At 37.4% G+C, this 26,665-nt stretch overlaps 1 protein-coding gene across 2 annotated transcripts in view; it reads right to left on the bottom strand.

Moving 5' to 3' along the window:
- The window catches only part of reps2 (RALBP1 associated Eps domain containing 2), a 48,477-nt gene that overhangs the window by 14,817 nt on the left and 6,995 nt on the right, over positions 1-26,665 (bottom strand). For both annotated transcript variants that reach the window (XM_084098251.1, XM_084098252.1), the window contains exons 2-15: positions 20,648-20,771; positions 15,688-15,863; positions 15,009-15,117; positions 10,532-10,635; positions 9,877-10,015; positions 9,726-9,789; positions 9,472-9,640; positions 9,242-9,298; positions 8,299-8,383; positions 5,475-5,543; positions 3,406-3,454; positions 2,469-2,605; positions 1,216-1,277; positions 23-112 (exon numbers count right to left, since the gene is read on the bottom strand). In XM_084098251.1, the coding sequence (XP_083954377.1) occupies positions 23-112; positions 1,216-1,277; positions 2,469-2,605; positions 3,406-3,454; positions 5,475-5,543; positions 8,299-8,383; positions 9,242-9,298; positions 9,472-9,640; positions 9,726-9,789; positions 9,877-10,015; positions 10,532-10,635; positions 15,009-15,117; positions 15,688-15,863; positions 20,648-20,771 (1,434 nt within the window). The remainder of the gene's footprint in view (positions 1-22; positions 113-1,215; positions 1,278-2,468; positions 2,606-3,405; positions 3,455-5,474; positions 5,544-8,298; positions 8,384-9,241; positions 9,299-9,471; positions 9,641-9,725; positions 9,790-9,876; positions 10,016-10,531; positions 10,636-15,008; positions 15,118-15,687; positions 15,864-20,647; positions 20,772-26,665) is intronic.

The following is a 26,665-nucleotide window of genomic DNA, read 5'->3' as shown; positions in this document are numbered from 1 at the left end:
ATCAATGTGAACGTCTACTCACCTCCTCACTAAACTTGCTGAAATCTGCAAAGTTTGGCTGATGAACGGCCTTCTGGGAACTCTTCTCTGAGCCAGGCATGAAGCTGAAGATCTGAGACATTGAATTAGGACACAAGTTACAGCACACAGAACAGTAAAGTACAGAAGACAATTAAATATTTTAAAGCAAACTAAAAGGTGTCCAATCACTGAAACAGATTTACAATCTGATTAAATGAGCCATGTTTAACACCATTGTAAAACAGCTCATATAAACTGCACGTCAATTAAATTGTATATTAATACACCAAAGTTGCTATAAAATAGACCCTCTTTGACCAGCAAAAAATCTGTCAAGTTGGAAGCTGGTCAAACATCTAATGACAAGCTAGAAACCAGTTCCCATGTTTTAAAGCAACACTAAGGAACTTTTCCTCGTCGGTCCCCCTACAGGTTGGAAGTGGAATTGTCCATTACCGCTGTCATAAATAATTTCGCCGCCCGCAGCTACTGTCGCACACACACTCGCTGTTTATCCAGCACCGGCTTTGGAATGAACGATGTCCACAGACAAGGTAGAGTATGTTGCATGATTTCATGAAAGTATGATGTATTGCGACATCAGAAACGAAGGAAAACTAAATAATGACTATTATAACGCTTGACGTAAAGCAAGTCAAATTTGTAGTTTTCTTATGTCTCATTCGAACTACAGAAACGCAACCCGGTTTGGCAAACTTGCATAGTGTGGTTACAGCAGATACAGGGCTGCAAAGCGAATCCAGAAGTGCCTTGCACTCTGTTACGACTTGATGAACCACTGATATGATTTTGGAAACATTATTTTAAGGTAAAAAATGTTCCTTAGTGTTGCTTTAAAGGGGCTATGTGTAGAATTCAGAAAGCCTTGTTATTAGTGACACTGGTGGCCGTTAAGTGAACCGCAGGCAGAAACAACTGTGCTCTAAAGGGGCTATTTGTAAGAATTTTCATGTATGCAATCTGTTTTTTATTGCCAACAGCTTTTAACGAAACTTAAAAAACGACACCTTACCCCCACTTCCTAGGTTGTCTTATGTTTTGTTAAAAGCTGTTGGCAATAAAAAACAGATTGCATACATGAAAATTCTTACATATAGCCCCTTTAGAGCACAGATCCCATCTTAAACTGGGTTTCAGCAAATGCATTAAATGAGGAGATGCTGTGGAGTTCACCTGCGTCGCTGGTGGTCGTGGAGGAAGAGCTGGAGGAGGAGGCAACCACGCACTTTTACTACCTGACAGAGGAAAAACATATTCAGAAAAACTTCAGGGCCAAGCTCAAACTGCTGCTACTATACTGATGTTTTTTTTTTTTAATGACTGTTCACAAATATTCTGCACAACAAGATTTAAATAAAACAATTCAACACTATAAATGACTTCACATACAGTACTGCAATGATCTACTGCTTTCGGACCAATTTTCACATTAAAATATCACTAAAGTAATCACACACACTGCTGTAGAAAACATTTTGGTGTCAATAAGATTTTTTTTTAAAATAAATTAAAAAGATTTATTGTGCAAGTATGCATTCAATTAATCAAAACTGACAGTAAAGACATTTATAATGTTTTTAAAAGATTTATATCTCAAATAAATGCTGTTCTTTTGAATTTTTTTCCATCCATCAAAGAATCCTGAAGACAATGGGGGGGGGGGTCAAGCTAAAGTGAGTTCAATGCACTAAAAATCAAGACAAGGTCATTTTTGTAATTGTTTGCATGCCATGAAAACTCACTGAGCATTTAAAGAATGATGAGAATTCAGCATTGAACTCTGTTTATAGATTTGGTGCAAAAATGATTTATGAATATTTTATACTTTGAAACATTTAGTTGGTTCAGACAGCGGTTTAATTGCACTGGATTCAGGATGTGTGTTCATGTGTCTCTGTTCACATGTGAACACATTTGAGTCATTCAGAGCTTGTAACAAACCTCTCAACTTTTTGTAACATTGTCTTTAAAATGATTAAGACTGACTACGAGTTTTCTTAACTTCTGGGGTTCTTCACAACTGGGGCCAGAACTTTATCTAAAAACTACAAGCACAAAGACTTATTTTTCAAGCAGATCCGTTTCTTGTCAACGCTCTTCTCAAGCATTGGCAGTGCTTTATTCTCACTGTGTAAACCTGCAGCTTCATACATTTAAAGAATAAACTTTCAATATTTTCTCAGTCAATCCTGTTACCACATCTGCAAACACAGCAGTGAAAGTATCCACAAAACTAAAGGTGCTAAAACTCTAATGTGCCAAAACAACCCTAGAACGCGCCAATATCACATCGACACAGTCAAATATTTACTTTTGTTACATTCATTTTAATTTATCTCAACGTCTGTACTTTATATTCTCAGTATATGAAGGTCTGTGTGTGTATACAGTTGAAAAGTGTGAGGAATGTTGGCATGGGTGTGAACCTTGACTGCTCTGTTGGAAGAGCTTGTTGAGGTCGAGAGAGGAGGCGCGGGAGTGAGTCTTCTGGGGTCGAGGAGGAGGAGTGGGCGGCTCCTCGACCTTCTTCATGGCATCGTCTATAGAGGTGCTGGAATATGACCTGGGGGTGACACACACACACACACACACACAGCTTGAGCTTGTTATAAATATCATAACCAACCTCTAACCCACACACTAACCAAGAAAACCTTTCGTTTTTACAAGTGAGAATGTCCCCAAACGGAGGTTTTGAAATATTTAGTCAGATTTAGCTCATTTCAAATTGAAAAATTAATAAATGGAATAATTAATAACAATGTCTTAATAAATTTAAACAAACCCTGAAGCCTGTGTTTTTATATATACAGAATCAAATGTATACTCTAATTAATAATTCAATAATCAAAAGTTTGAGGTCAGTATGATTTTTTTTCTTTTTCTGAAAGAAGTCTCTAATGTGGCTGTATTTATTTGATCAAAAGTACAGTACACTCAGTAATATTGTGAAATATTATTACAATTTAAAATAACAGTTTTCTATGTGAATATATTTTAAAATGTAATGTATTCCTGTGATCAAAGCTGAACTTTCAGCATCATTACTCCAGTCTTCAGTGTCACATGATCCTTCAGAAATCACTCTAATATGATGATTTGATGCTCAAAAAACATTTCTGATCATTATCAATGTTGAAAACAGTTGTGCTGGTTCATATTTTTGTGAAAACCGTGATACATTTATTTTCAGGATTCTGTGATGAACAGAAAGTTCAAAAGAACAGCAGTTATTTCAAATAGAAATCTTTTGTAACATTATAAATGTCTTTGCAGTCAATTTTGATCAATTTAATGCATCCTTACTAAATAAGTGTTTATTAAACATTTGTTTGTAAAAAAAACAGTAGTGAGAGTTGTTACCTGGGTCGTGTTCTTGACTTCATATTTGCGTCAAGCTCTTGTGGAGAATCTGTAAAACATTTGTACGTTAATTACACAGTGATACAGTAAAAGTATTATTTCTGCATTAAAACCCTAACGTAAAAAGCCTATTTATTTAATTTAAAAAACAAACAAAAGCATCAGACTTCATTCTGTTTGGAAACATAATCTTGAAGAAAAGTATTCTTTTATTTACCTGTCATCTACAAGAAAACCTGAAGTTGTAAGACGTTCCTGAGCTGAACTGCTCTCTCACATCTCAACAGAAACACTGAACCCTAACAATAAAACATCAAACACACTCGACAGCATCGATACTATCCAAACAACACCTACAGCTGCGGTTAACACCTCAAACAGGCCTGTCTCCTATCCCAGCATGCACTGCGGCATTGACGAAGACTCAATATTAACTTTGATTCTCTTTTCTACCAACACTAGGAAAAAAAAGCATTTCATAAAAATCATCTTGGAAGCAAAGTGCAGGTCAACATCGCATTCAAACTGAAGTAATAAAGCAGGGAGAGTGCGGGATTATTTGTGAGCGCTCAGGGATCTGGGTACTTCAATAAATATAAGCTGTTATGGGATCAGAGCAGACTGCATGAAATATCAGAACAAAAGGTCAGCGCTGTGGATATAACAGGATTTGTGTCCACGCCCAGAGGCGCTGAGGGGTTATACTACATAACATCACACCCATCAGCAGAGAAAATAACAAACGCTGTACAGCTTCATCTGAAGACAATAAGAGCTGATTTACCAATAGAGAGCAGTTTAAATCTCATCATGCTTATCATGAGGAAGAATTCACCCAGAAAAGAAAACTCTGTCAGTATTATTTACTCATGTTGCTGCAAAATTACATAAAACGAAAAAGTAGATATTTTGCAGAATGTTCATGCTGCTCTTTTCCATACAAAGAAATGAATGGACACTATTGAGCTAAAAATACTTTTTAGGTTTAGGGTTTGTTTAAAGCTACAGTCCGTAGTTTTTCCTCTGTCGCCATCTCTGTTCGAAATTTGCAATTGCAGTTATTCGCGGAATTATCAACTTTATGTGGGTTGTGCCTCGGCACGGCCCAGTGCGGATGAATCCGATGTTTTGAGGAGAATGTGGATCCGGTGTGGATCCTGTCATTCACAATCACAGATTCTACTTTTTGGAAGTATGACCAACATAAGAATTTTCACCGGAAAATGTCGTCTGAACAAGTAAGTAACATCCACTTTTGTTCTGACCAACTAAGGGAAAAAAGCATTGCAGTAAATCACACTGATTAAATCTAACGATCGCTTATCAAACCGTGCAAATTATACTTTGTTCTCAAATTGTTAATGTTAACAATATCAGCATTGCGTGACCACATTTAATGCCCTTCCAATATTTAGCCTTGTTTTTTCATGGGCCAGTTGCAGTCTCTTTTTTTCTGTAGCCACTCCGAAGTCTGAAGTCTTTTGCATTTTACAACGGGTGAATATCCTACACCATCTGAAAGCTGAATAAATAAGCTTTCCATTGATGTATGGTTTGTTAGGACAGGACAATATTTGGCCGAGATACTGTACAACTATTGGAAATCTGGAATCTGAGGGTGCAAAAAAAATCAAAACACTGAGAAAATCTCCTTTAAAGTTGTCCATTTATGTTCGCGATTGTGCTGCAATCACTCACAAAAATAAATGTTTTATGTATTTATGGTAGGAAATTTACAAAATATCTTCATCGAACATGATCTTTACTTAATATCCTAATGATTTTTGGCAGAAAAGAAAAATGGATAATTTTGACCCGTACAATGTATTGTTGGCTGTTACCACAGATATACCCGTGCGACTTGTGACTGGTTTTGTCATCCAGGGTCACACATGAAAAGTCATACAGGTTGAACAAAATGAGGATGAGTAAATGATGACAGAATTGTAATCTTTTGCCTGAACTTTTTCTTCTAATGTACACAGACAGTAAAGCTCAGGTAAATTAGAGGCTTTGGTTGGTCTGGTGTGGGTCAGGGGTGTGTGCTGCGCCTCAGGACAGTGAGTCACCTGGTTTTAAAGTGCTGACACGCTCTATTGGCTTTTCATGCAGGTCTGGAATTCTCTTTGGGCTGAAGTCTGCTGACACAGCAATAAAAAAAGCACAATAAGAGCAGTGAAATAGGAACATCTGCATGAGAATATTAATGAGTTTACATGGCATTTGTCCTCTTAAGTGTGGAAGAGTGGTCCCAAAAATATTTGCACACTGAAGACACTGAAGAAACTGAAGAAATGGCATTGCATTAGATAATCAAATCTCAAAGCAAGTGGCATTTACTTTAAAGCACAAACACACTTAAAAAAAAACAACCTTTCACTTAATTTAACTCTTTCCCCGCCAGACACAGAATTTTCTGTGTTTTACTGTTATACGCTAGGGGGCGCTATTACACATCTTCTGAAAGAGCACTGAATCTCCTGATAAAAACATGTGAAGAATATGCAGAAACAAGCGATCTCATATGTAAGTAGGGCTGAACGATTAATCGCACTTTCCATGTAATCGCACTTAAATCGAGATGGCTTATCGCGATTTTAAAATCGCAAAGGCTCCGATTATTTTTTATGCGCAGTTTGTCATTGATGTACGGCTCTGTAAACGCTGCTCCATCTGAAAGCACTGTGAGTTTGAGTCACTCATAACGTGCATTTGAAAAAACAACACGCGTCAAACATCTTTCCAAAACATGAGAAGCATTTATGAACCTCGTCCAACAACAGACAACATTTAATAACATGCATTTACTCCAAAATCACTTCATAACGACAGCTGAGCTCCTCCTTCTGTGAGATGATGTGCCTTCTTACACAGAATAAGGCAGTCGTGTATTTATAAGTCATGTTTAATCAAAGCGTTTCAATCTTCTGTTTATTCAGCTACAGCGATAGGGATTTCCTGGAATGATGTGCATTATTGTACTTCTGCGGCGGGGCATGCCCTCTGGCGTTCAAATGGGGCAGTATTTACTACCAATCAGCCGCACTCCACTGACAAGCTGCGCATAAGATAATCGCAAATCGCGTGCGGTTTTGTTGCGATTAATCGTTCAGCCCTATACGTAATCATATGCATATGTAAAAACGCGATCATCAACATTAAAAAGCATATAAATCAAAACTGCCTAATGTTACTGAATGAAATGTCGACCCAAGATGAGTTACAAGACTGTGCAAGCATTAGGGGTGTTGATGGACTCGATCCACTCCATCTGTGTTTAGATCATCTTTCTGAATCTGATCAAGTAGTCTTTGAAAATTGAAAATGTTGCTTTTTTTATGAAACATACCCATATTCAAGTGTTGATAAAAAAGAATGCATGAAGCTTTTTGATAAAAGCAGAGGTTCTGTTCCTTCTTTTGATGTATTGCACGTTCAGATATTAATACAAAATATTCTGGGGGCGATTAAGTTTTTGTGGAAAATGATCAAAAACGCTGGTGGTAGCTGGCAACTTTTTTTAAAAACGCTGGCGGGGAAAGAATTAAGTTTGACACTTAAAGGTACACTATGCGACTTTTTTATTAAAAATTAACAAAATTTAAATGAGTCAATACATCATCAATCCTTCTTCCAAATGGTGTTTTTGCCTTACCCTGATTCACTATGGTAAACGTATTCTAATGGCGCTTTTCCATTACCAGTACCAGCTCAACTTGACTTGACTCGACTTGCCTCGCTTTTCAATCCGTTTTCCATTGCAGATAGTACCTCCACAATAGTACCTGGTCGTCATCGCGACGCCGCAGGAAACTGCCGTGACGTAATCTTCTACGCGAGACACACCCGCTACCCACACACACACAGGACAATGGAGGAAATCGAGTGTATGCCGTTTTTGTATGTTTTTGTTTTTTATTCAGGATACTCCGTCTGGCGCGTGCAATGATGACGCAGTGAATAGTGATGATTCTCTCTGACCAATCAGCAGTCTGCCGTGTTTTCACGTCACATTTTAGTATCACCTCAGCTCGCTTAGAACCTCGCCGGAGGTGGTATGAAAAAAAGTACCTGGAAGCAGGTACAGGTACAACTTTTACACAGTGGAAAACCAAACAAAGCCGAGTCGAGTCGAGGCGAGCTGGTAATGTGTAGTGGAAAAGTGTTGCTTTTAGTCCTGTCGGGATGGTTTTCAATTGTAAATTGTGTACATGCGTCACTCGCCCGTGTGTGACTCGTCAGATCCGTAAACAGAGAAAAGTTGCTCAGGCTGCTTTGCTGTGTGTTTGGTAGGGGTTATTTGTCACAACGAGTGAGAAAGGTTGCCATGAAGCCGCTAAATCTCCAACCAAATGGCGAACAGAGGAGAGTCTGCTGGCAGAAAGAGAGCGCGACAAGACCTCGTAATAAAACAAGAATCAACATCGGCTCGGCTTTTCGATGATGGCGAGAACTGAGGGATTTGAAATGTTGTAAAAGCGACGCGGAGATGATGGTGTTTTTATTACTCTACATGTGATTAAGGTGATTAAGGTGTTAACAGATAAATTGCCATATGTGGCTCTCTAACTAAACTGAATTTTAAAGCATTATCTATTTTGAAGGGTCATTTCATTGTGGTTGTTGTAGCGCTGTGCTGGAATATATTTTGTGTCTATTAATGGGTATAAACGTCTTCAGCTAGTCAGCTTGAGATCCTTTCCATCTAAACTGGTCATATGTCTTAAGTCTAGTAGTGAATGTTTTATAAGCAGCAGGATAAACATATTCATCCGCACAGTCACGCAGTGGCTTAAATGTCCAAATACTTTTTGGGCCACTGTTTAAAACCCATTTCTTTTTCCCCCTTTAATCCTGTTCATGATTATTGAGGTCTGTCTCTGAAGTCATTACCCGGTTTCCTGCTTTCATCTCTCGTGTCCTGTTTAGCGGTCACACCTGGTCTAGAGGTCATCTGAAGGCCAGCAGAACACATTTCCTGTTTGGGAGAATGAAAAGCCAGCACAGAATGACTGATATGAGCACATGTAGAGGTTTACTCATTTATAAGGGGTGGACCAGTTTGTCTTTTTGAGATCTCATATAAGACTCATTAGCACCCTCTGCCTTCAGCCAAACAGACATGCCTAAAGAGAGAGAGAGTTATTTAACTACTTATATCTTCTTTTATTATAATTATTCTTAAATGCTGCTGTTTTATATTATTCTTATATACTATTATTGTTCTATATGGAAGCTGTAAATGCAACTAACTAACTAATTAACTAAATATTCTCATCACAATAAACCAGCAATGATATTGTTAGCTAAACTATAAACATTGTTTTCATTTATTGAAATACAGCAGAAATAAAATAGAAATATTATATAAACAACTTAAAAAACATACAAAAAAAACAAGAAATGTTATGCAAATGTGGCAACTAACGGTTTTAAAATATTTAGAAGTTAAAGTACTAAAATATTAAAAGTAAAATAGAAATAAATGAACACTAAATAGAAATTTTGACGAAAAAAACAAGCAAAAATTAAAATAAAAGCTGAAAATAAAAAAGTAGCTAATTAAAAATATTAATTAATACTATCATAGTGTATAATAAAATGTTTTTAAGCAATAAACTATAAAAAAAAAGCGTATTTATCTATCCAACCATCAATGGCATCTCTTTTGTGACTGTTCTTGTTATTTGTTTTGATGCGTTGGTGATATTGTGTGCCAGTTTTGATACTAAAAACCACAAAATTGAGACAGAAGGAGAAAGACAGAGGAAAGGACGGAACAAAATGTGCAGAACATTGTGATCTTGGCATAAATGTTAAATGAAGTTCTTCTTACCGGTTGATTTGCTCCAGCCCTCATATTGTCATCAAAGACAATGAGAGGTTGAGTCGCCTGTAAAAGAACACATTTAATGCTCAGTTCAAATTTGTCAAGCTTGCTTGCATCTCATGGTTGCATCATAAAACATAATACTGAATGAGAAACCCTAAACAGTTTAAACTAAACATCATCAAACACTTCAGGTGCAAATACTGTAGGCATGCTGCGGGTTTTAGATTGCGTACCTCAGATGGTGGCGCTGTCACCACACCTGGTTCCACAAATCCCGGTCTCAGCGTGGCGGGGAGAGTTTCAGGAAGGAGGAAACCATTTTTCCGGGCCACGATCAGATGGAAGGCAGTGCAGAACTCTGGGAAAGTGAGAGCGCCGTCCTTGTCAACATCGCTCAGCTCCCTGAAGGACATTGAACGATTGTTTTTTCAACATGTAAAGAGACCGTTCATTCCATGTTTCAGTAGAACTGAGGGTTTATCGTCACCATATATGCGACAGCTCTGGAATCGGAAGCTTCGACTTGGTGAAGAAGTTTTTTGCAACAGTTCCTGAAAGGAAAATCAATGCAAAGTTCAAACTGTCCAGATAAGATCATGAATGTACCAGTATGAGGAGTGTTTGTGGAGCTGTCTTACCCACGATGAGAGCACTGAGGTCAGGCTGGAGACTCCTGAACTGGATGGTGTAATATTCCCGCTGCTCCTCTGTGATCCTCCAGGGGTCGTCGGAGTAATCCACCTCTGCTCTCTCCACCAGCCGCTCCACAGACCCAACCTGAACCACAGAAAAACCTCAAGATTTCACAATTACATATTACATATGCCTTTCATTACTTCTGAATCTTTTATTTTATATAAAAATGAATAAAAATGTAACTACTTTTTAAAAGTCATTTGCAATCCTTGTATGGTAGAATGTAATTAATTATAATAAAAGTCAACAGTTTTTTAATATCACCTAGGAAACACACCATCAAATAAATGTCACCTTGAAATAAATAAATAAATAAATAATAAATAAAAAAATTAATCTTAATATTTGTTATAGACAGAGAGACACACAGATGGATAGATGGATGGATAGGTAGATAGACGGACGGACAGACAGACAGACAGACAGATAGATAGATAGATATACATGTAATACATGTGCTCTGGCATGCTATTAATGATATTCAAGCAAAAAATATACAATTTTAAAAAGAAGTGTCCTTATATAACACTGACACCCAGAGTTCTGTACGGTTGTCCAATCGGATGCGAGAATGAGGAGTTGTGAGGAAATGCTCACGCGTGTAATGACAGGCTGCTCCGGCTGAGGCTTGAGAGAATAATGTCTGGGAGAGGAGTTTTCCTGAGGAACACTGGGACGAGACGGCACTTTCCCATCATACGCTGTGAACGAAAACCAAAAGATGAAAGAGTGAATGTTTCAAGGTCAAGACAGACAAAAGGACTTTACAGTTTTAGCTCTTCCATTACTGTGATCAATGTTTTTGGCATCTAAACATTTGACAGCACTGTAAATGATGCACTGATGCAGATGACGGAGAGAAATGGCATTAAACACTGTCAGCAGATGCTAGTGAGACGTTTCAGACTCAACTGACACTGAACAAGAGTTAAAGCTTTAAAGGTCCCATGGCATGAAAATTTCACTTTATAAGGTTTTTTAACATTAATATGAGTTCCCCTAGCATGCCTATGGTCCCCCAGTGGCTAGAAATTGTGATAGGTGTAAACCAAGCCCTGGATCTCCTGCTTCGCCTTTGAGAAAATGAAAGCTCAGACAGGCGAATCTGGAATCTTCCCTATATGTCGTCATACAGGGAAAGGTTTCCTCTCCTTTCTCTTCTTTGCCTGCAAAGAGAATTTGGCCCGTCCATGAGAAAATGAGCTGCGCGAGCGCGATATTGGTTTTTCCTCGAGAGACATCATGGCTTGCAAACGAGCGAGGCATGGCAGTTGCTCAGTGTTTGGATGTACAAATGAACACAAAAGTATTTTTTTAGTTCCTTCATTCGAGCCTCTGAAGAACCAGTGGGTTATGTGAATGTCTGATGTGTAATTGTTCAAGTTCAGACAGATAATCTTTCTCTCATAATCGTTCAATACTGTTTATGCATCAGTAAATCCAGCCAGTGACTAAACGATCAACTTCACGTCGTTTCTCTTAGTAGGATGAAAATAATGTTATTTAAACTGTGATTAAAATATATACAGAAAGCGATCAAAGAACAATCCCTTTCAAATCGCCCAAGCTGTCAATCACACAGCGCAAGTTTATCTGAACACTTGCCAAAACTCGTTATGAAATCAATGACGCTGTTACACTGCACAACAAAGCTCTTACTGTATTACCTCATGTTTGCGTTGGTGAAATCATTAGTGAGAGTGCAGAAACTGTTGCAATGATAAGATCTTCATTCACGCAATCAACAGGCTGCTCAATGCTCATCACTGCAACCTTTTATGTGACGGGAATAGATCTAAATACTTAAACTTCTCACGATTCGTTAATCTCGATAGCTGTAATAGTAAAAACGTATAATAGCTGTAATAGTAAAAGTTTTCGAGAGAGTTCCACATGTAATGCTATATATTTCATATGCAAGCACTGAAGTCTCACAGCAGCCAATCACAGCAGTGGGCGTTTACACTGAAGTCTCACAGAAGCCAATCACAGCAGTCGGCGTTTACACTGAAGTCTCACAGCAGCCAATCACAGCAGTGGGCCTTTACACTGAAGTCTCACAGCAGCCAATCACAGCTGTGGGCGTTTACACTGAAGTCTCACAGCAGCCAATCACAGCAGTGGGCCTTTACACTGAAGTCTCACAGCAGCCAATCACAGCTGTGGGCGTTTACACTGAAGTCTCACAGCAGCCAAGAGGCTAAAATCAGGCTAGGAAAAATGCCTTTTATTTCTAAATTATGAAAAAAAATGTATCTAAAAAACATACTAACATTATAAGGGCACCCCAGGAAACATTAGAAAATAATAAAATAATCCACGCCATGGGACCTTTAAAGAAGACTTGATGGAATAATGAATGGGAACAAATGAAAGAAAAAAAGTGATTAAATACTGAACAAGCATGAATTATTCAGAACGAGGTCATTGATTGCCATGATCTTTGATATGACTGTAATCTGAAAGAATAAAAGAGCCCTGACTGCACTTTGATCTGGTGAATGTTCTTTACATCTGAAGCCCTTCCAGATCATCATGTCTTTTATGTGTAGATTTTAAATAAAGTATTAATGGCCTCTGCTGAATAATGAAGAAAGCTGATCCACATTCAATAACGCTGACGCTTCTCTGTTCATGGCCGGAGTTAACAATGAGATAGAAACACTTTCCTATCGCAGCGGTGTCCATTCACTGCGTTTATCCCTTGCTGAGAGCATCTACAGTTAATATTCACTATTATTTGCTTTTGTTGAGATTACTGAATATCTGTTTATTTGAACACAAAAATACTGCATGCTTAATAAACACAATCAGATGATAAACAATGATATAATAATAGAAAGATAGACAGATAGAATGTTATAATGAGAGTAGACAGACAGAACGACAGATAGATAGATAGATAGATAGATAGATAGATAGATAGATAGATAGATAGACAGACAGACAGACAGACAGATAAATAGAATGACTGACATAGACAGACAGACAGACAGATAGACAGATAGACAGATAGATAGATAGATAGATAGATAGATAGATAGATAGATAGATAGATAGATAGATAGAACAGACAGACAGACAGACAGACAGACAGATAGATATATAGATAGATATAATGATAGACAGACAGACAGATAGATAGATAGATAGATAGATAGATAGATAGATAGATAGATAGATATAGATAGATAGATAGACAGACAGACAGACAGATAGATAGAATGACTGACATAGACAGACAGACAGACAGATAGACAGATAGATAGATAGATAGATAGATAGATAGATAGATAGATAGATAGATAGATAGATAGATAGATAGATAGATAGATAGATAGAACAGACAGACAGACAGACAGACAGACAGACAGACAGACAGATAGATAGACAGACAGACAGATAGACATATAGATAGATATAATGATAGACAGACAGACAGACAGATAGATAGATAGATAGATAGATAGATAGATAGATAGATAGATAGATAGATAGATAGATAGATAGATAGATAGATAGATGGATAGATAGATGGATAGATGGATGGATAGATGGATAGATGCACTACCTTCTACTGTGCTGGTGGGGGCGCTATTGTATATGTGATTATAGCAATCTGTCCTAATTTTGTATATAAATTAATAATTTTGCATCTATTGCATAATTAGCAATTTTGGCTTAAATTATAATCGATTATAACAGAATTTCACATCATTTTTGGTAACATGCAAACATTTTTTTTTTGCTTTCTAACAAAGGGATAAGAAAGTTACAGAGCAAAATTGCTTCACTATTTTTTTATTTTGAGTGCAAATGTCCAAGAGGGACAACTATCACTAAACGAAGCACACTAAGCGCATGTTATTAAATTAAGCATACCCACTGTGGTTATATATGCAGGCTCAAGGCATTTTCTCAGGAAAGCATGAGAGTGTGTGTCTGTTTCATCAGAACTGGCGAGTGTGTTGTGCTGACTGTCGACGGGCTGAAGGACTGACTCAACAGGTGTGTGATTAAACGAGTGAGATATCAATACGCCACAGGAGAGCAACAATTAGACAACTGCTTTCTGAGGGCTCAAGGCTGAACACTCACAAACACACACAGCTGTCTGACAACCACAACCACGACTACGGTGACAGTGTGTGAAACACGCCGGCTGTGTGATGTGTGCTTGTGTTATCTAATAACAGCATCACGGTGTGTGTGTGAGAGTGTGGAAATATCTGCGCTCACTTTTCCACTGGGATTGTTGTGAAAAGAACATTATCAGGATCTTGCTGAAAAAATTCCTTGATACAGTATTTAAGATGAGCATTCGTCCTGTTTTAATGATTTGAGTATTTACTAATGCAAAATGATCATTTATAAAGTACAAATTTTCAGCAAAATAATGATTAATTTTTAAAAAACTCTCTACAGGTAAAAAATAATAAATAATAATAATAATAATAATAATGGTGATAAAAAAGCTACATTTTCTGGTTAAATAGCTTTAAAATGTAGGAGCAAATGTATATGCACATAAATACCTATACAGCAAGTCTCTTCTGCTTACCAAGGCTGCATTTATTTGATCAAATATTTATAAAAACAGAAATACTGTGAAAAATGATTACAATTTAAAATAATAGTTTTCTATTTGAATATTTTTTTTCAAGTAATTTATTCCTGTGATCAAAGCTGAATTTTCAGCATCATTACTCCAGTCTTCAGTGTCACATGATCCTTCAGAAATCATTCTAATATGATGATTTGATGCTCAAGAAACATTTATTATTATTATCTCAATGTTGAAAACAGTTGTGCAGCTTCATATTTTGTGGAAACCGTGATACATTTTTAAAGGATTCTTTGATGAATAGAAATTATATATATATATATATATTACTGTTACTTTTGATCAATTTCATGCATCCTTGCTAAAAAAAAAAAGTATTAATGTCTTTAAAAAAAATACTGCTGCCAAAATCTTGAACGGTGAACATTTTTAAATAAAAAGCATCAATTTCCTGTCATGTCTATGTTCATAGGCCGGTCTGGATGCGGAATGACTGACAGTGACTCTCACCCAATAGCGTGTCTGTTCCGTTTCTCTGTGCAGCGTATGGATAGTTGCGATAGGCTGACGGTGAGCGGGGCGGGGAGATGGCGGGTGACCGCGGTGGAGACCACGACTCCTGTCAGATACAAATACACAATAATGGTGAGGTGAATAATCAGGTTTTTTAATACAGTCTTGTAAACTTGGTTTACTTGCATTGCCAGGTTATTGATTTGCATGTAAACCAGTAAATCAGGTTTTTTCAACAGACACATGGTAGTTATCAGTGCATGTGTGTGCTTGTAAAAGTGCTTAATGTTGCAAAGTTCATTAGTTATGAAGTGAACTCAAATCAAACTATAAAGCCGCTCTTCAGAAGACAATAGTGTCATTATTCAGCTCATTTCAGTTCAGTTCAATAATAATAACAACATAAAGTTCATTAAATTACGAGCCGAGTTTGATAATTCAGTTAAATGTTGATTCAATTCAGTTCAATGACAGTGTCAAAGATTCAAAATTCATCAATTATGAAACAAATTCGATTCAGCTTTCAATCAGCTCTACAGAAGACAATCACATCATCATCCAGATCAATTCAGGTTCAAGTTTTGTTCTCAAATGATAGTGTCAGTGCTGTCAAATCAATAACATTACGTGTCTTTTAAACCTCAAAAGTACTTTTAAAGTATGTCTGATGTCTGACCTGTTTGTCCATGCTGGTGTCAGGGTGTCTCAGTACAGGTCTGTCTGCAGGGGGACGAGGGGCGGAGCCTGGAACTGAGCCCAGGATGTGCGGCTGGCTCTCATTGGTTGAGGGGTGATTGGCGTAACGCATCTCAAGCTCATTCGTTATCCCAACAAACACAGGAAGAGGAAGTTCTGTGGGGAAAGATAAATTACACTATGTTCAGAACAGCATTCTGATGCTATTTTCACAGAGGATTAAAATAAAATTCAGCTGTTTAATGCTGCTCAAAGGTGGCATACATGCATTTACACAACAATTGCAGAATGTAAATGGCCTACTACATGAAAAATATACATTATACAGTTAAAAAAAAGCATTATTAAGGCTGTAATATTATGACAATTTTTTGATTATTGCCCTTTGGCAAAATCATACAGAAACATTCGAATCTGTGTTTGCACTGCAGCTGAGCCAGAGAGAGCAGTTTTTACAATCACACAGTATCATTATTTTTGTCTTACAATAATTCAGATTATCTCAGAAATACTGGGATAAGCGTTTATAGTTCGGATAAACACTGATGTCTACCGCAGCGATGAAAACTGAACAGATCCTGTAGGTGGCGACAAGTGACTGTTAAAATGTTTTATTTGTTCGAGAGATTTGTTTAAAAACGCTGATTCATCCAGTAATGAAACAATAAGTGAAGTATTTATGAGTCATTAAATCATTCATTCAAGAGAATTGTTCAAAAACGATGATTCATCCAGTAATGAAACAAGTGAAGTATTTATGAGTATGAGTGAGTCGTTCGTTGAAACCAATTTTATTTTTTTAATTCATTCTAATTAATTAAACATTTTTAAATAGACTGCAGCAATTTATTTATTTTTTTCAGAATCGTGCAGCTCTACTTACATTGTACCTGCACTTTATTGTTTATGATGAGATAATTTACAAGAGTGTAAAATTCAGTCGGTGAGCCGACAAAAATCCGGTTCTTTCAGCGGAGACTAAACGCCTCTGATTGGCCATTGCATTCATAAGCTCAACAGAAACATTTCTGATTGGGTATAATGCTCAACACTGTAAAAATAAAAATAAAAAACAACGTAAAAAGAAATCCGATGCAATATAAGCAGATCTAAATGTAATGCCACAAAATTGAAACTTTTCATTCATTTTCACATTTCACTTTAGTCGCGCGCCTGTATTAGATTTAGTTTAACTAGTGCAAAATGCCCGTGCAAAATCAGTTTTTGTGTTTGTTTTTAGTAATTGTTGGTTTGGTGTGATTGAATGCTCATTGTTACAATTACACAGCAAAAGTTCAGTGACATTTTTATTTGTGCATGGTAGAAAGCACACAGTGAACTCTGAGAAAACGCTATGCTTGAGCAAACAGTTTGTGAAAAGGCAACTACAAATGATGCCCGTGTAAGAGACTGTGAACGCATTGAATAGGATATGTTTAGTTGGTGAATAGCATAGGCTACTATTACACAGTAGCGGTAACGTTAAGCGCACCAGAATGAAATATAATATTCAGAAGTAAACAGCATAGCTAACATATAGATTCAGTTTACATCCACAAATGAATAAGCGTGTCGATTCAGGGAGCAGTGCAAAGTGCCCGTGCAAAATCAGCTTTTGTGTGTGTTTTTAGTAATTGTTGGTTTCTTGGTAAAGAAAACACATTTTTACTCAAATTAATCAAAATGGATTTATCACATTTATCACCAAACTATAATATTCAGAAGTAAACAGTGTAGCTGACTGAGTGTCAGAATGTTTATTTTTAAACCACAACCTTCTTGGGGCTTCTTTGACCGATACAACCCTCTAATGTCAGAATGTTTATTTTTAAACCACAACCTTTTAAAAATGATTTTTAACGATATCTTTAGCATTTCTCATCCAAACAACGTCAAACTTGGCACTGCACTTACTCTTGCCCGTGGCAAGACACCTGTCGAATTTGAAATCCATCGGACTAACGGTTCGAGAGATGTGTGGTTAACAGACACACACACAGACAGACAGACAGACAGACATACAGACAGACAGACGTTTCTGTAATTTATAGATAGATTGTGCGGGGGGATTTTTTTGCCCTCTTATCTTGAATTTGTGGGGCATTTTTGTTCATTTTGGTGTCCTGCTCCTCATACTATTTTCTGTGCACAGTGGATTAAAACAGCAAAATAACTTTCAAGCTTTATTTTTGACTTCTAACTGGATTACACTGGCTCAATGAAACATGAAGCATGTTGAGGCCATGTGACTTATGTTCCTTTTCAAACAAGGCCTTTGTGAACCTCCAGAACTTGATCATGCAGCTGTGTTAAATGTTAAATTTGAGCTAGAACTGAAAACCTCTGATCTAAGATGATCTTCTTTACAAAGTAAACATAACCTAGCCAGTCATCTCACAAAAGGTCCCTCCGAGGTCATCTCGATAAATCTGTCTTTCCTGTCCACAAACTGGGTCTTTATCCTTCCCTGTCCAGGTGATTTGTGGAGTAAACAGACGTGATCTTCACTGATCAGAGGTGCTGAACCTGCTGTGTGGGGTCATCTGAGCTCCTCTCTCCGCTGTGAGGGTCTCGCAGGCCCTCGGGTCCTTCAGGAACAGTCTGTACCAGGATTAAACACTAATCCAGGCTCCGTTCGCCACTTTTCAGCCCGGCAGGGTGGCCTGGAGCTGTGCTGAGCTCGGAATCAGCCTAGTGCTCAATATTACTTTAAGTAAATAAATTTAGGAAATGACTGTTTTGTCTGTGCTGTGTTTCCATTTGAGTTACTTTACGAGCTCAAGCCCAAAAGTTACATAGCAGCATTTTGGATAATATTATTGAAACTAGAAACTTGTGGTGCTTTCCCAAGCAAAACTGTAGATTATAAAACAATAAATAATTTAATTAATAATTAATTTTACAAATAAAAAAAATAGAAATAAAAATAGTTTATTATTAACTATACATTATTAACCATAAAATGATTAAATAAATAATATAAATAATAATAATAATAATAATATTTAGAAATGTATAATACTAATAATGTATAATAATTTTGTATTTTATAGGATTTATAATGAATTATTGTTATGCATATGCAATAGGGGTGTAACGGTACGCAAAAATCACGGTTCGGTACGTACCTCGGTTTTAAAGTCACGGTTCGGTGTATTTTCGGTACAGTAAGGGAAAGAAATGCAAACATTAAACTGCAGGTTGTTTATTACTATAAACTTTTTTTTAACAATTTGTTTACACTTTTTAATAAAATATAATAAAATATATATAAAATAAAAAAAAAGAATAAGAAATAAAATACTGCTGCAAAGCAAAACCAATATCACATAATAAATTTAATGAAAAATATAAATAAATAACTATGATTACAGTGCAGCATTACCAATCCCAGCTTGTAGGCCTGCTTATATTTAAAAATTAAGGCTGGGAATCGATTAAAAAAAAAAGAACTAATTAATTGCACAATTTGCTGTAATTAATTGCAATTCCTCCAAGCTTGTAATCATCAATAATTAGGCCTAAACTTAGAATCACCTAATTAAATGAAACACCGGGGGGAAAAAGGAACAGAAAATAGCCCTATATTAAAATAATATTAAACATAAATATATCAATGTATTATTATTTTTCAATAATCAATCAACATAATCAATTTATGATTTTTTTTACTTCTTTTGTTTACTAATTATCAAAATAAAATATAGTCCTACAAAGCTATTATTACCAGAGCATGTGATCAGAGCAGGTCATTTTACCATTGTTGCCAGCATGACTATACCAGCTCAGCAAACAGAAGTCTACTACTGAGAAATGTCACCTTATTTGAGCGGACTTTGCTTTTCCAGTGCGTGATCGGTCCATGATTGGAGTGTTTGGGCCGTTAACGACAGAGCAGAACGCGCAGCGCAAACACGGAGTCGAACATTGAACATTGAGCAGAGAGCGCAGCGCGCAGACACACACACACAGACGGAACGGAGAGTGCGGCGGCGCACACGGAGCGGAAAAGCTTTTTTTTGCCCTGCAGTCGATTTCATTGGTTTAGGTTACAGTGACGACGGGTAAAACCAGAGAATGTCTAATAAGGCAGACGGGCTCTGGTAAAACTTTAGAATCAGCTGCAGGGCGGGATTTGCGCTGAACGCGGAGACTTCCGCCACTTAATATGTTCGTGTGGAAACACGAAAATGTACCTATGTTCCGCACACAAAATATTGCATTCGGTCATTCGGTACACACGTGCACCGAACCGAAAGCCCTGTACCGAAACGGTCCGGTACGAATACACGTACCGTTACACCCCTAATATGCAACAAATCATTTTAAAAATAATAGTAAATATATTTATAGTATAATAGTTAAATATATAAATTATAAACCATTACAAAAATTCAATTTTATTAAATAAGCAATAAAAATTCTATAAATTAATAATAATAAAATAATTTGGTTATACAAATGCAACAATCATTTTTATAAATAATTACTATAATAAGTAGTCAAAAATAAGATATTTTACCATAACAATAATTAATTGAATAATTGAATAAAAAATTTACAATAAAAATAATATTTATTATTATCTCAGAATCTTATACATCTCAGAATCTTGTGTTAAATCTTTTAAATGGTACTTTGGTTGTCAGGATCAATTCATAATTCGGCAGTAACTGTCACGCCACACAAGAAAAAGTTAAATTATATTTACTGTAAACACAGATTAAAAGTCTAGACAAAAGAGGAGGTAGTCTCAAGCGTTTAAGGAAACCGTCCTGTGGTTCAGTTTACACACACAGGCTTTTCTCAGTGAGTTTGGCTCAGCGTGTGGCGCCCTCTCAGCGCACCACGACCTCTGTGTGTTATCCCTCTTTAGTGTTAATCCAAGCATGCAAGGCCAAATCCCTGATCGCGTTTGCTTCTCCCTCCGTACGACTTACCGCCTGCGATGCTCTCCAGGCGTACTGGCAAACCGGCCTGTGCCGCGGCCATCAGCTTCAGAGCCACGTACAACTGCCCACAGCCGAAGAAACCCAGCCGCTTAGCACCACACACCTCTGTTACCTGGAGAGAGAGAGAGAGAGAGAGAGAGAGAGAGAGAGAGACAGAGAGAGAGAGAGAGAGAGAGAGAGAGAGAGAGAGAGAGAGAGAGAGAGAGAGAGAGAGAGAGAGAGAGAGAGAGAGAGAGAGAGAGAGAGAGATTAATAAAGAGCCATATATGGAGACTTTAAAACCACATTACCGTACACAAAACATTTAGTCCAGTGAATTAAGCTTCAATATTTAAAAAGCGTTCATTATGTGAAGTCGAATTCATGGCTTCTATCTTAATGGGTGAAATTGCTAACACGGGAAAATGAAAAGATAATAGCTAAATCCTCATTATCGGCTCTACAGTGGAAAGAATAGCCGGCCGAAGATAAACTGCACTTTGAACAGGCTGAACTTCACTATCATCTGTGCTTCTGTAATTGAAAACTCGCATTGTAATGACAGCCACAAGCGGAGATAAGAGATAGGAAGTGTGTAACTACAAATACAGCCCTTAACAGATTAATAACATAATTCACTTTGGACAGACATAGATGTTAAAATTATCTATCCCTGCTGAAAGCACTCGCTTAAACCTGGTCTGCTGGTCTTAGCCGGTTTATGATGGTCTTCCGGCTTGGCCATCTGAAAAATGGCCAAAACCACTTTAAAACCACTTACCAGAGCAGACCAGATAAGACTAGTGAACTACTAGGCTGGTTTCAGATGTCTTTTCAAGATTGATGACATCATTGAGGAGATGAGAATTTAAACACTATTTTATTACCTATTTTATTTCCATAATCCAAGATACATTACAGGTTTTTTTTTTAAAGAAATACTTTTATTCAAGAATGCATTAAATTGATCAAAAGTGACAGTAAAGACATTAATAATGTTAAAAAACCTTATATTTAAAATAAATTATTATGTTCTTTTGAACTTTCTATTCATCAAAAAAAATGCTGAAATAAATGTATGTTTTCACAAAAATATAAAGTAGCACAACTGATTCAACATTTATAATAGCCAGAAATGTTTCTTGAGCAGCAAATCATCATATTAGCATGATTTCTGAAGGATCATGTGACACTGAAGACTGGAGTAATGATGCTGAAAATTCAGCTTTGATCACAGGAATAAATTGCATTTTAAAATATATTATAATAGAAAACTGTTATTTTAAATTGTAAAAATATTTCACAATATCACTGTTTTTACTGTATTTTCTATCAATCAAATGCAGCCTTGGGGAGCAGACAAGACTTCTTTCAAAAACATTTAAAAATCTTACCGACCCCAAACCTTTGCAGTGTATAACACAATATTAAAATGGGAAAGGGAGGGCGGGACTTGAGTTTATGCATTCAGAATCCTGATTGGATGGTGAAAACTGGGTGTTTCATACTGGTTGTGGATGGGAGGGGTTGCAAATAAAAGGACTTGATGATGCCAGCAGAAAAGGAACAAGCTAGGCTAGTCCATTACAAAGACAAACAAATAAAAATGACATACCATTAACTCACAATAACACCACAATGGTGCATTAAGAAAGTAAACAGGCTCCATTTTAATTCCAGTGATTTTGAATGCCTAAATACAAACTCTCAACCCAAGTCTAAATCATCGCAGAATCACTATCCTTCAGTACAATGAGACATAAACTAGTGTTTCCTGCTGAGGAAAGAGCACACAGTAGCATTAGAGTCATTGTTTTATCACTCCACGCTGCTGAAATCCATCCTTCTGTAATGAAATAATCAATAGAGTTGAACTGTGGGATTCATTGTAAACGTCTTCACACTCACAGGAAAAGATCTGTGCGCTTTAAATAGCAGCACATTGTGTTGAGTGTGCTGTTAAATATAACAAAAGCCACGGTCGCTCGTGTGGAGAAAAACAGCCTGTGCTCAAGCCAAACTTCTCTTCAAATAATAGTTCCTCTTCAGATTGTAGAAATAGCACAACTGAACACACATACCTAATAAAAAGTAAGGTCGTCCTTGTTCTCTAAACTATAATCTCACCTACGGCCTTCCTCCACCTTTCCAAACATTATCTGAGGAACTTCTCCAACATTGACTCAGCGTTCCTGTTCGACCAGGTGTGATGAGGATTATTGATCGTGTTCTGCTTCCATCCCTGCAGTGCTGATGCCTCATGACTCAAAGCTGTGAACTTTAGCCCAATATGACTGAAACAACAAAATGTTTTCTGCAATACTCCTATCTAATCAATCGCAGGAGTCCCGTGACTTGATGGACATTTGTCTCCAAAACACATTTTTACTCATTCCTAAAGAAAGCCGGGACACTGACCAAATTATGAAATAATATCTGAAATAACATCTGAATTTTAATTCATTTGAATTTACATCTACATTCAGCCGTTCGCATTTGTACTCTGTTGTCGCTGTTGCATCTTTAATAACTTTTGAGGCGTATTTTGCGGTATTTTTATAAGCCGCTGGATCGGTTTTAGGGCCGCAAAGACCGTAAACTCGCAGTGTGGATGAATCACGCTTGTGTCAAAGACTCAGGATCTATTGAAGAGAACTTATGATACACAAAAACTCGTACAAAGCAAAAACAAACACACGTGACCTACCAGCGTCAGTAGCGTCGCTTCACTGCCATTCATAAATCCTCTCCCGTGGCCTCATGGGATAGTAAAGTGTCCATCGAACGCGCACTTCAGAATCTCAGTGGAAGTAGTGGGTCATCAGGGACTTTTCACCTACTGTTTTTCGGATACTATGGGCCAGATTTACTAAACGGCAAATTAGCGTGAGAGCGCAATCCCATAAAAGTTCAGCGCGTGATCTACTGACGATGCGCAAATTTAAGAACACAGACGTGCTTTTATTGGCCGTTAAATAATGGTGCAAATACCTGTAAACTGACTAGTGTAAACCTTAGTAAATCACCTTACATGATTCATTTAAATACTCTCCTCCCATAAATTTTGTGTCTGAAATGAAAACTACTTTAAATGCATACACAATAAAGTCAGCTGCAAAAATAACAATGTCCATGACTTTTGTGTCTTTAGTAAATCCTGACAGTAGTTTTTTTAACGCTGAAAGAGGGTTTGTGCTGGAGCAAGCTGTTGGTAAAATTGGCCCTAAGGCTGTGTGTGTCCACCAAAGCGTTTTTTTCACGCGGCTGGCGTGTTTTTTCAATTGTTTTCAATGGGAGCGCCGCGTTTTTTAACGTCAACAGAGGACAACAAGAAGCATAATAACGGAACAAAATAATTTAAAACAAAAGCTAGAGAAAATATGTTACATTTTATCGACATTTTAATATAGAATCAACACAGAAACAAAATATGTGTGAAATGAGATACTAGTAACACTTTAGCGGATATTCTATATCATAACAAGCAAAGTGTCTCAACTGAAAAAATGCCGCGCTGCCAAAACGCTCTCAAGCGCCCATAGCTAAGCGTTTTCAGAAGAGCGCCTAGCGTTTTTAGCCAGCTGAAAGCTTTGGTGGACACACGGCCTAAGTGTTCGGATATACTGCTCTTTTGGCGTACTGTTTTTTACATACTAGCCTATATAGTAGGGAAGTATTCGATTTCGGATGCAGCGAAAGTCTTCTCATAGGATAAGGACACTCAGTCTCATGAATAATTATGAGACACAGAGTCATCGATGTACTATAGTGCAAGAAAACACATCCGGTGACATTGACAAGAAGACAAATTTGAACCTGGAAGATGAAAATAGTGCAAAAAAGCTTAAATTCACTTTTCTCCTACAGTCAAAACTAACAGATGGTAACATACACACATAACAAACATTAAATCTTATCCTATTGTATATTGTTTGTGGACTAAATGCAAGGAATTCTGGGATATGCTTACATGCCTGCTTTCATACTGAAGTTACTGAACTAGGGGATTACATGGATTAATTTTGAAAAATACAAATGAATCATATTTTAGGGCATATTCTGGTGGAGAAAGTAGGCAGGCTGGATTCAAACCTCTGATATATGGATCAGGTCCCTCCTTCAATCTAGGTTTAAGTTTTATCATCCGCCCAAGTTAAACTCCTGAATTGTATTCAATAATCTGTATAATTTAAGTTAGCATGTCTGTATAACAAATGGTTTAATACTTTTGGCTCATGAAAAGCAGCTCTGAGCTTCTAGCCGCTAAAGTCAGCTGTTACTGTGACTGATGGAAATTACAATGGCTTTTGACGAGAGCCTCACGCGCTCTGAGCGTGACCCAACTCCTCGCCTTGAAATCAAGAGACAGTGTGTGTCTGTGTGTGTGTGTGACTTAAACTCAGTTTAATCATCTGACCGTCAGTATTACTTAAGCCTGACCTGCATTCTCCTGATCCACACAGAGCACATATAATCTTACTCTATACATGTACATAATGGGGGAAGGATAATAAAATAGGTTAGAAACCTCCCCACCCAACCCTCCTTATGGCGGCTTATGGGATGTGTGGATACAGGAGGTCAGTCGACTGCGGTTCCTCTCAGGTCAGGGACACAAAAGATTATGTCTGCTTTTTTAAAACATTCATCCGACATTTCTCACTTCGTCACGTTCAACGTTACGTCGACGTAATTGGGATCGCGCCCGAGAGCCCAATCACCTTTGATCTGACAGGACTTGATCATATCAGAAAGACAACTGTGGTATGAGTGATATACAAATAAAAATCAATCATCTAGCCTATGAAAGCACTTATAAACCAATTATTTCCTCTATAGTATAACCAGAACTTTTCAGATCTCGTCTATAGACCAATCATTGATTAAATAAATCCGTGCGGATAGGAAACTGCATTAAATCCACTTCTGTACAACCGGATCAAACTTCAGATCATGTACCGTCTGTTTCCTCCATCTGGGGATGGGAAGAGTTTTCACAGCTTCAGAAAACAAACGTGCGCTTGCCAAAACAGTTTTTATCCCCATGGCAACAGACATCACTTCACATGACGCGCCCGTTAAATTATTATTTCTGCTGGAAAATTATGTTTACTGTGTAAGCTTGTTAAATAAAGCCCCAGTGTGAAATTGCTGCAACAGGGCTTACAAAAACCAGGGTTATGAACCATTCAGAATTCCCATTCAATCCCTACATTTGAATTCGAAGTTGCAATTAAATCTGAATACATGATCGGTTTAAATATGTTGACATTCATTCATTCAGCAGACTCTTTTGTCCAAAGCAACTTACAGACAAGGACGTTCACAAGAAATCTGACTTTGTTTTCTGCCCTGACAGCAGCTGTCGAACAGGTCGGTCTGGTCCGGAGACGGATCTCTGCATTTGAGGAAGGAACTGTGTTTGTGTTTTGGGAATTCCAGAAGCTGTGGTGAAATGAAGTATACCTCAGGAGGAAAGCACACTGCAAATGTTTACAGACATTAAAAAATATCCAACCAATGCTACATTTACACCTTACACTGTCGCAGAAAGTTTCCTGGTGAGTGACAAATGCATTCTATAAGCCTTAGTGGTGCTATATAAAAAGTCTATAGGGTGTGTTCACACTTGGCAGGTTTGGTTGGATTAAAAGGAACTCCGTTAAGCACCTTTCACACAGAGATTCCGGAAAATACACGGATAATATGTCTTGGGATTTGTCCCGGGATCGTTTGATTTTGGTTCATTCACACTGCCAGTGATTTTCCAGAATCTGTGATTTTCCAGAATTCCACACATCTGTGATGTGACGTGTAACGTATGCGTTGAAAACATGTACACTAATGCATCGCGTACCGTTCCACGAAGCTGGCGAACGATCTCAGCTTCAGCGCGGATAGTAAGGAGCTCCCTGGTCTCCGGTTCATTCCAGTTTGCAGACATTTTTTCATCCTTTCTTTGTTGATGACGAACACAAACTTCCTTCTAAGAGCAACAGAGTCGCGCGATGGCACGTACGTCATCTC

Source organism: Abramis brama (genome assembly GCF_963993115.1).
Source record: "Abramis brama genome assembly, chromosome: 22".
NCBI classification, from domain to species: Eukaryota; Metazoa; Chordata; class Actinopteri; order Cypriniformes; family Leuciscidae; genus Abramis; species Abramis brama.
The sequence above is the reverse complement of the archived record's forward strand: the minus strand, read 5'-3'. Positions and strand labels throughout refer to the sequence as shown.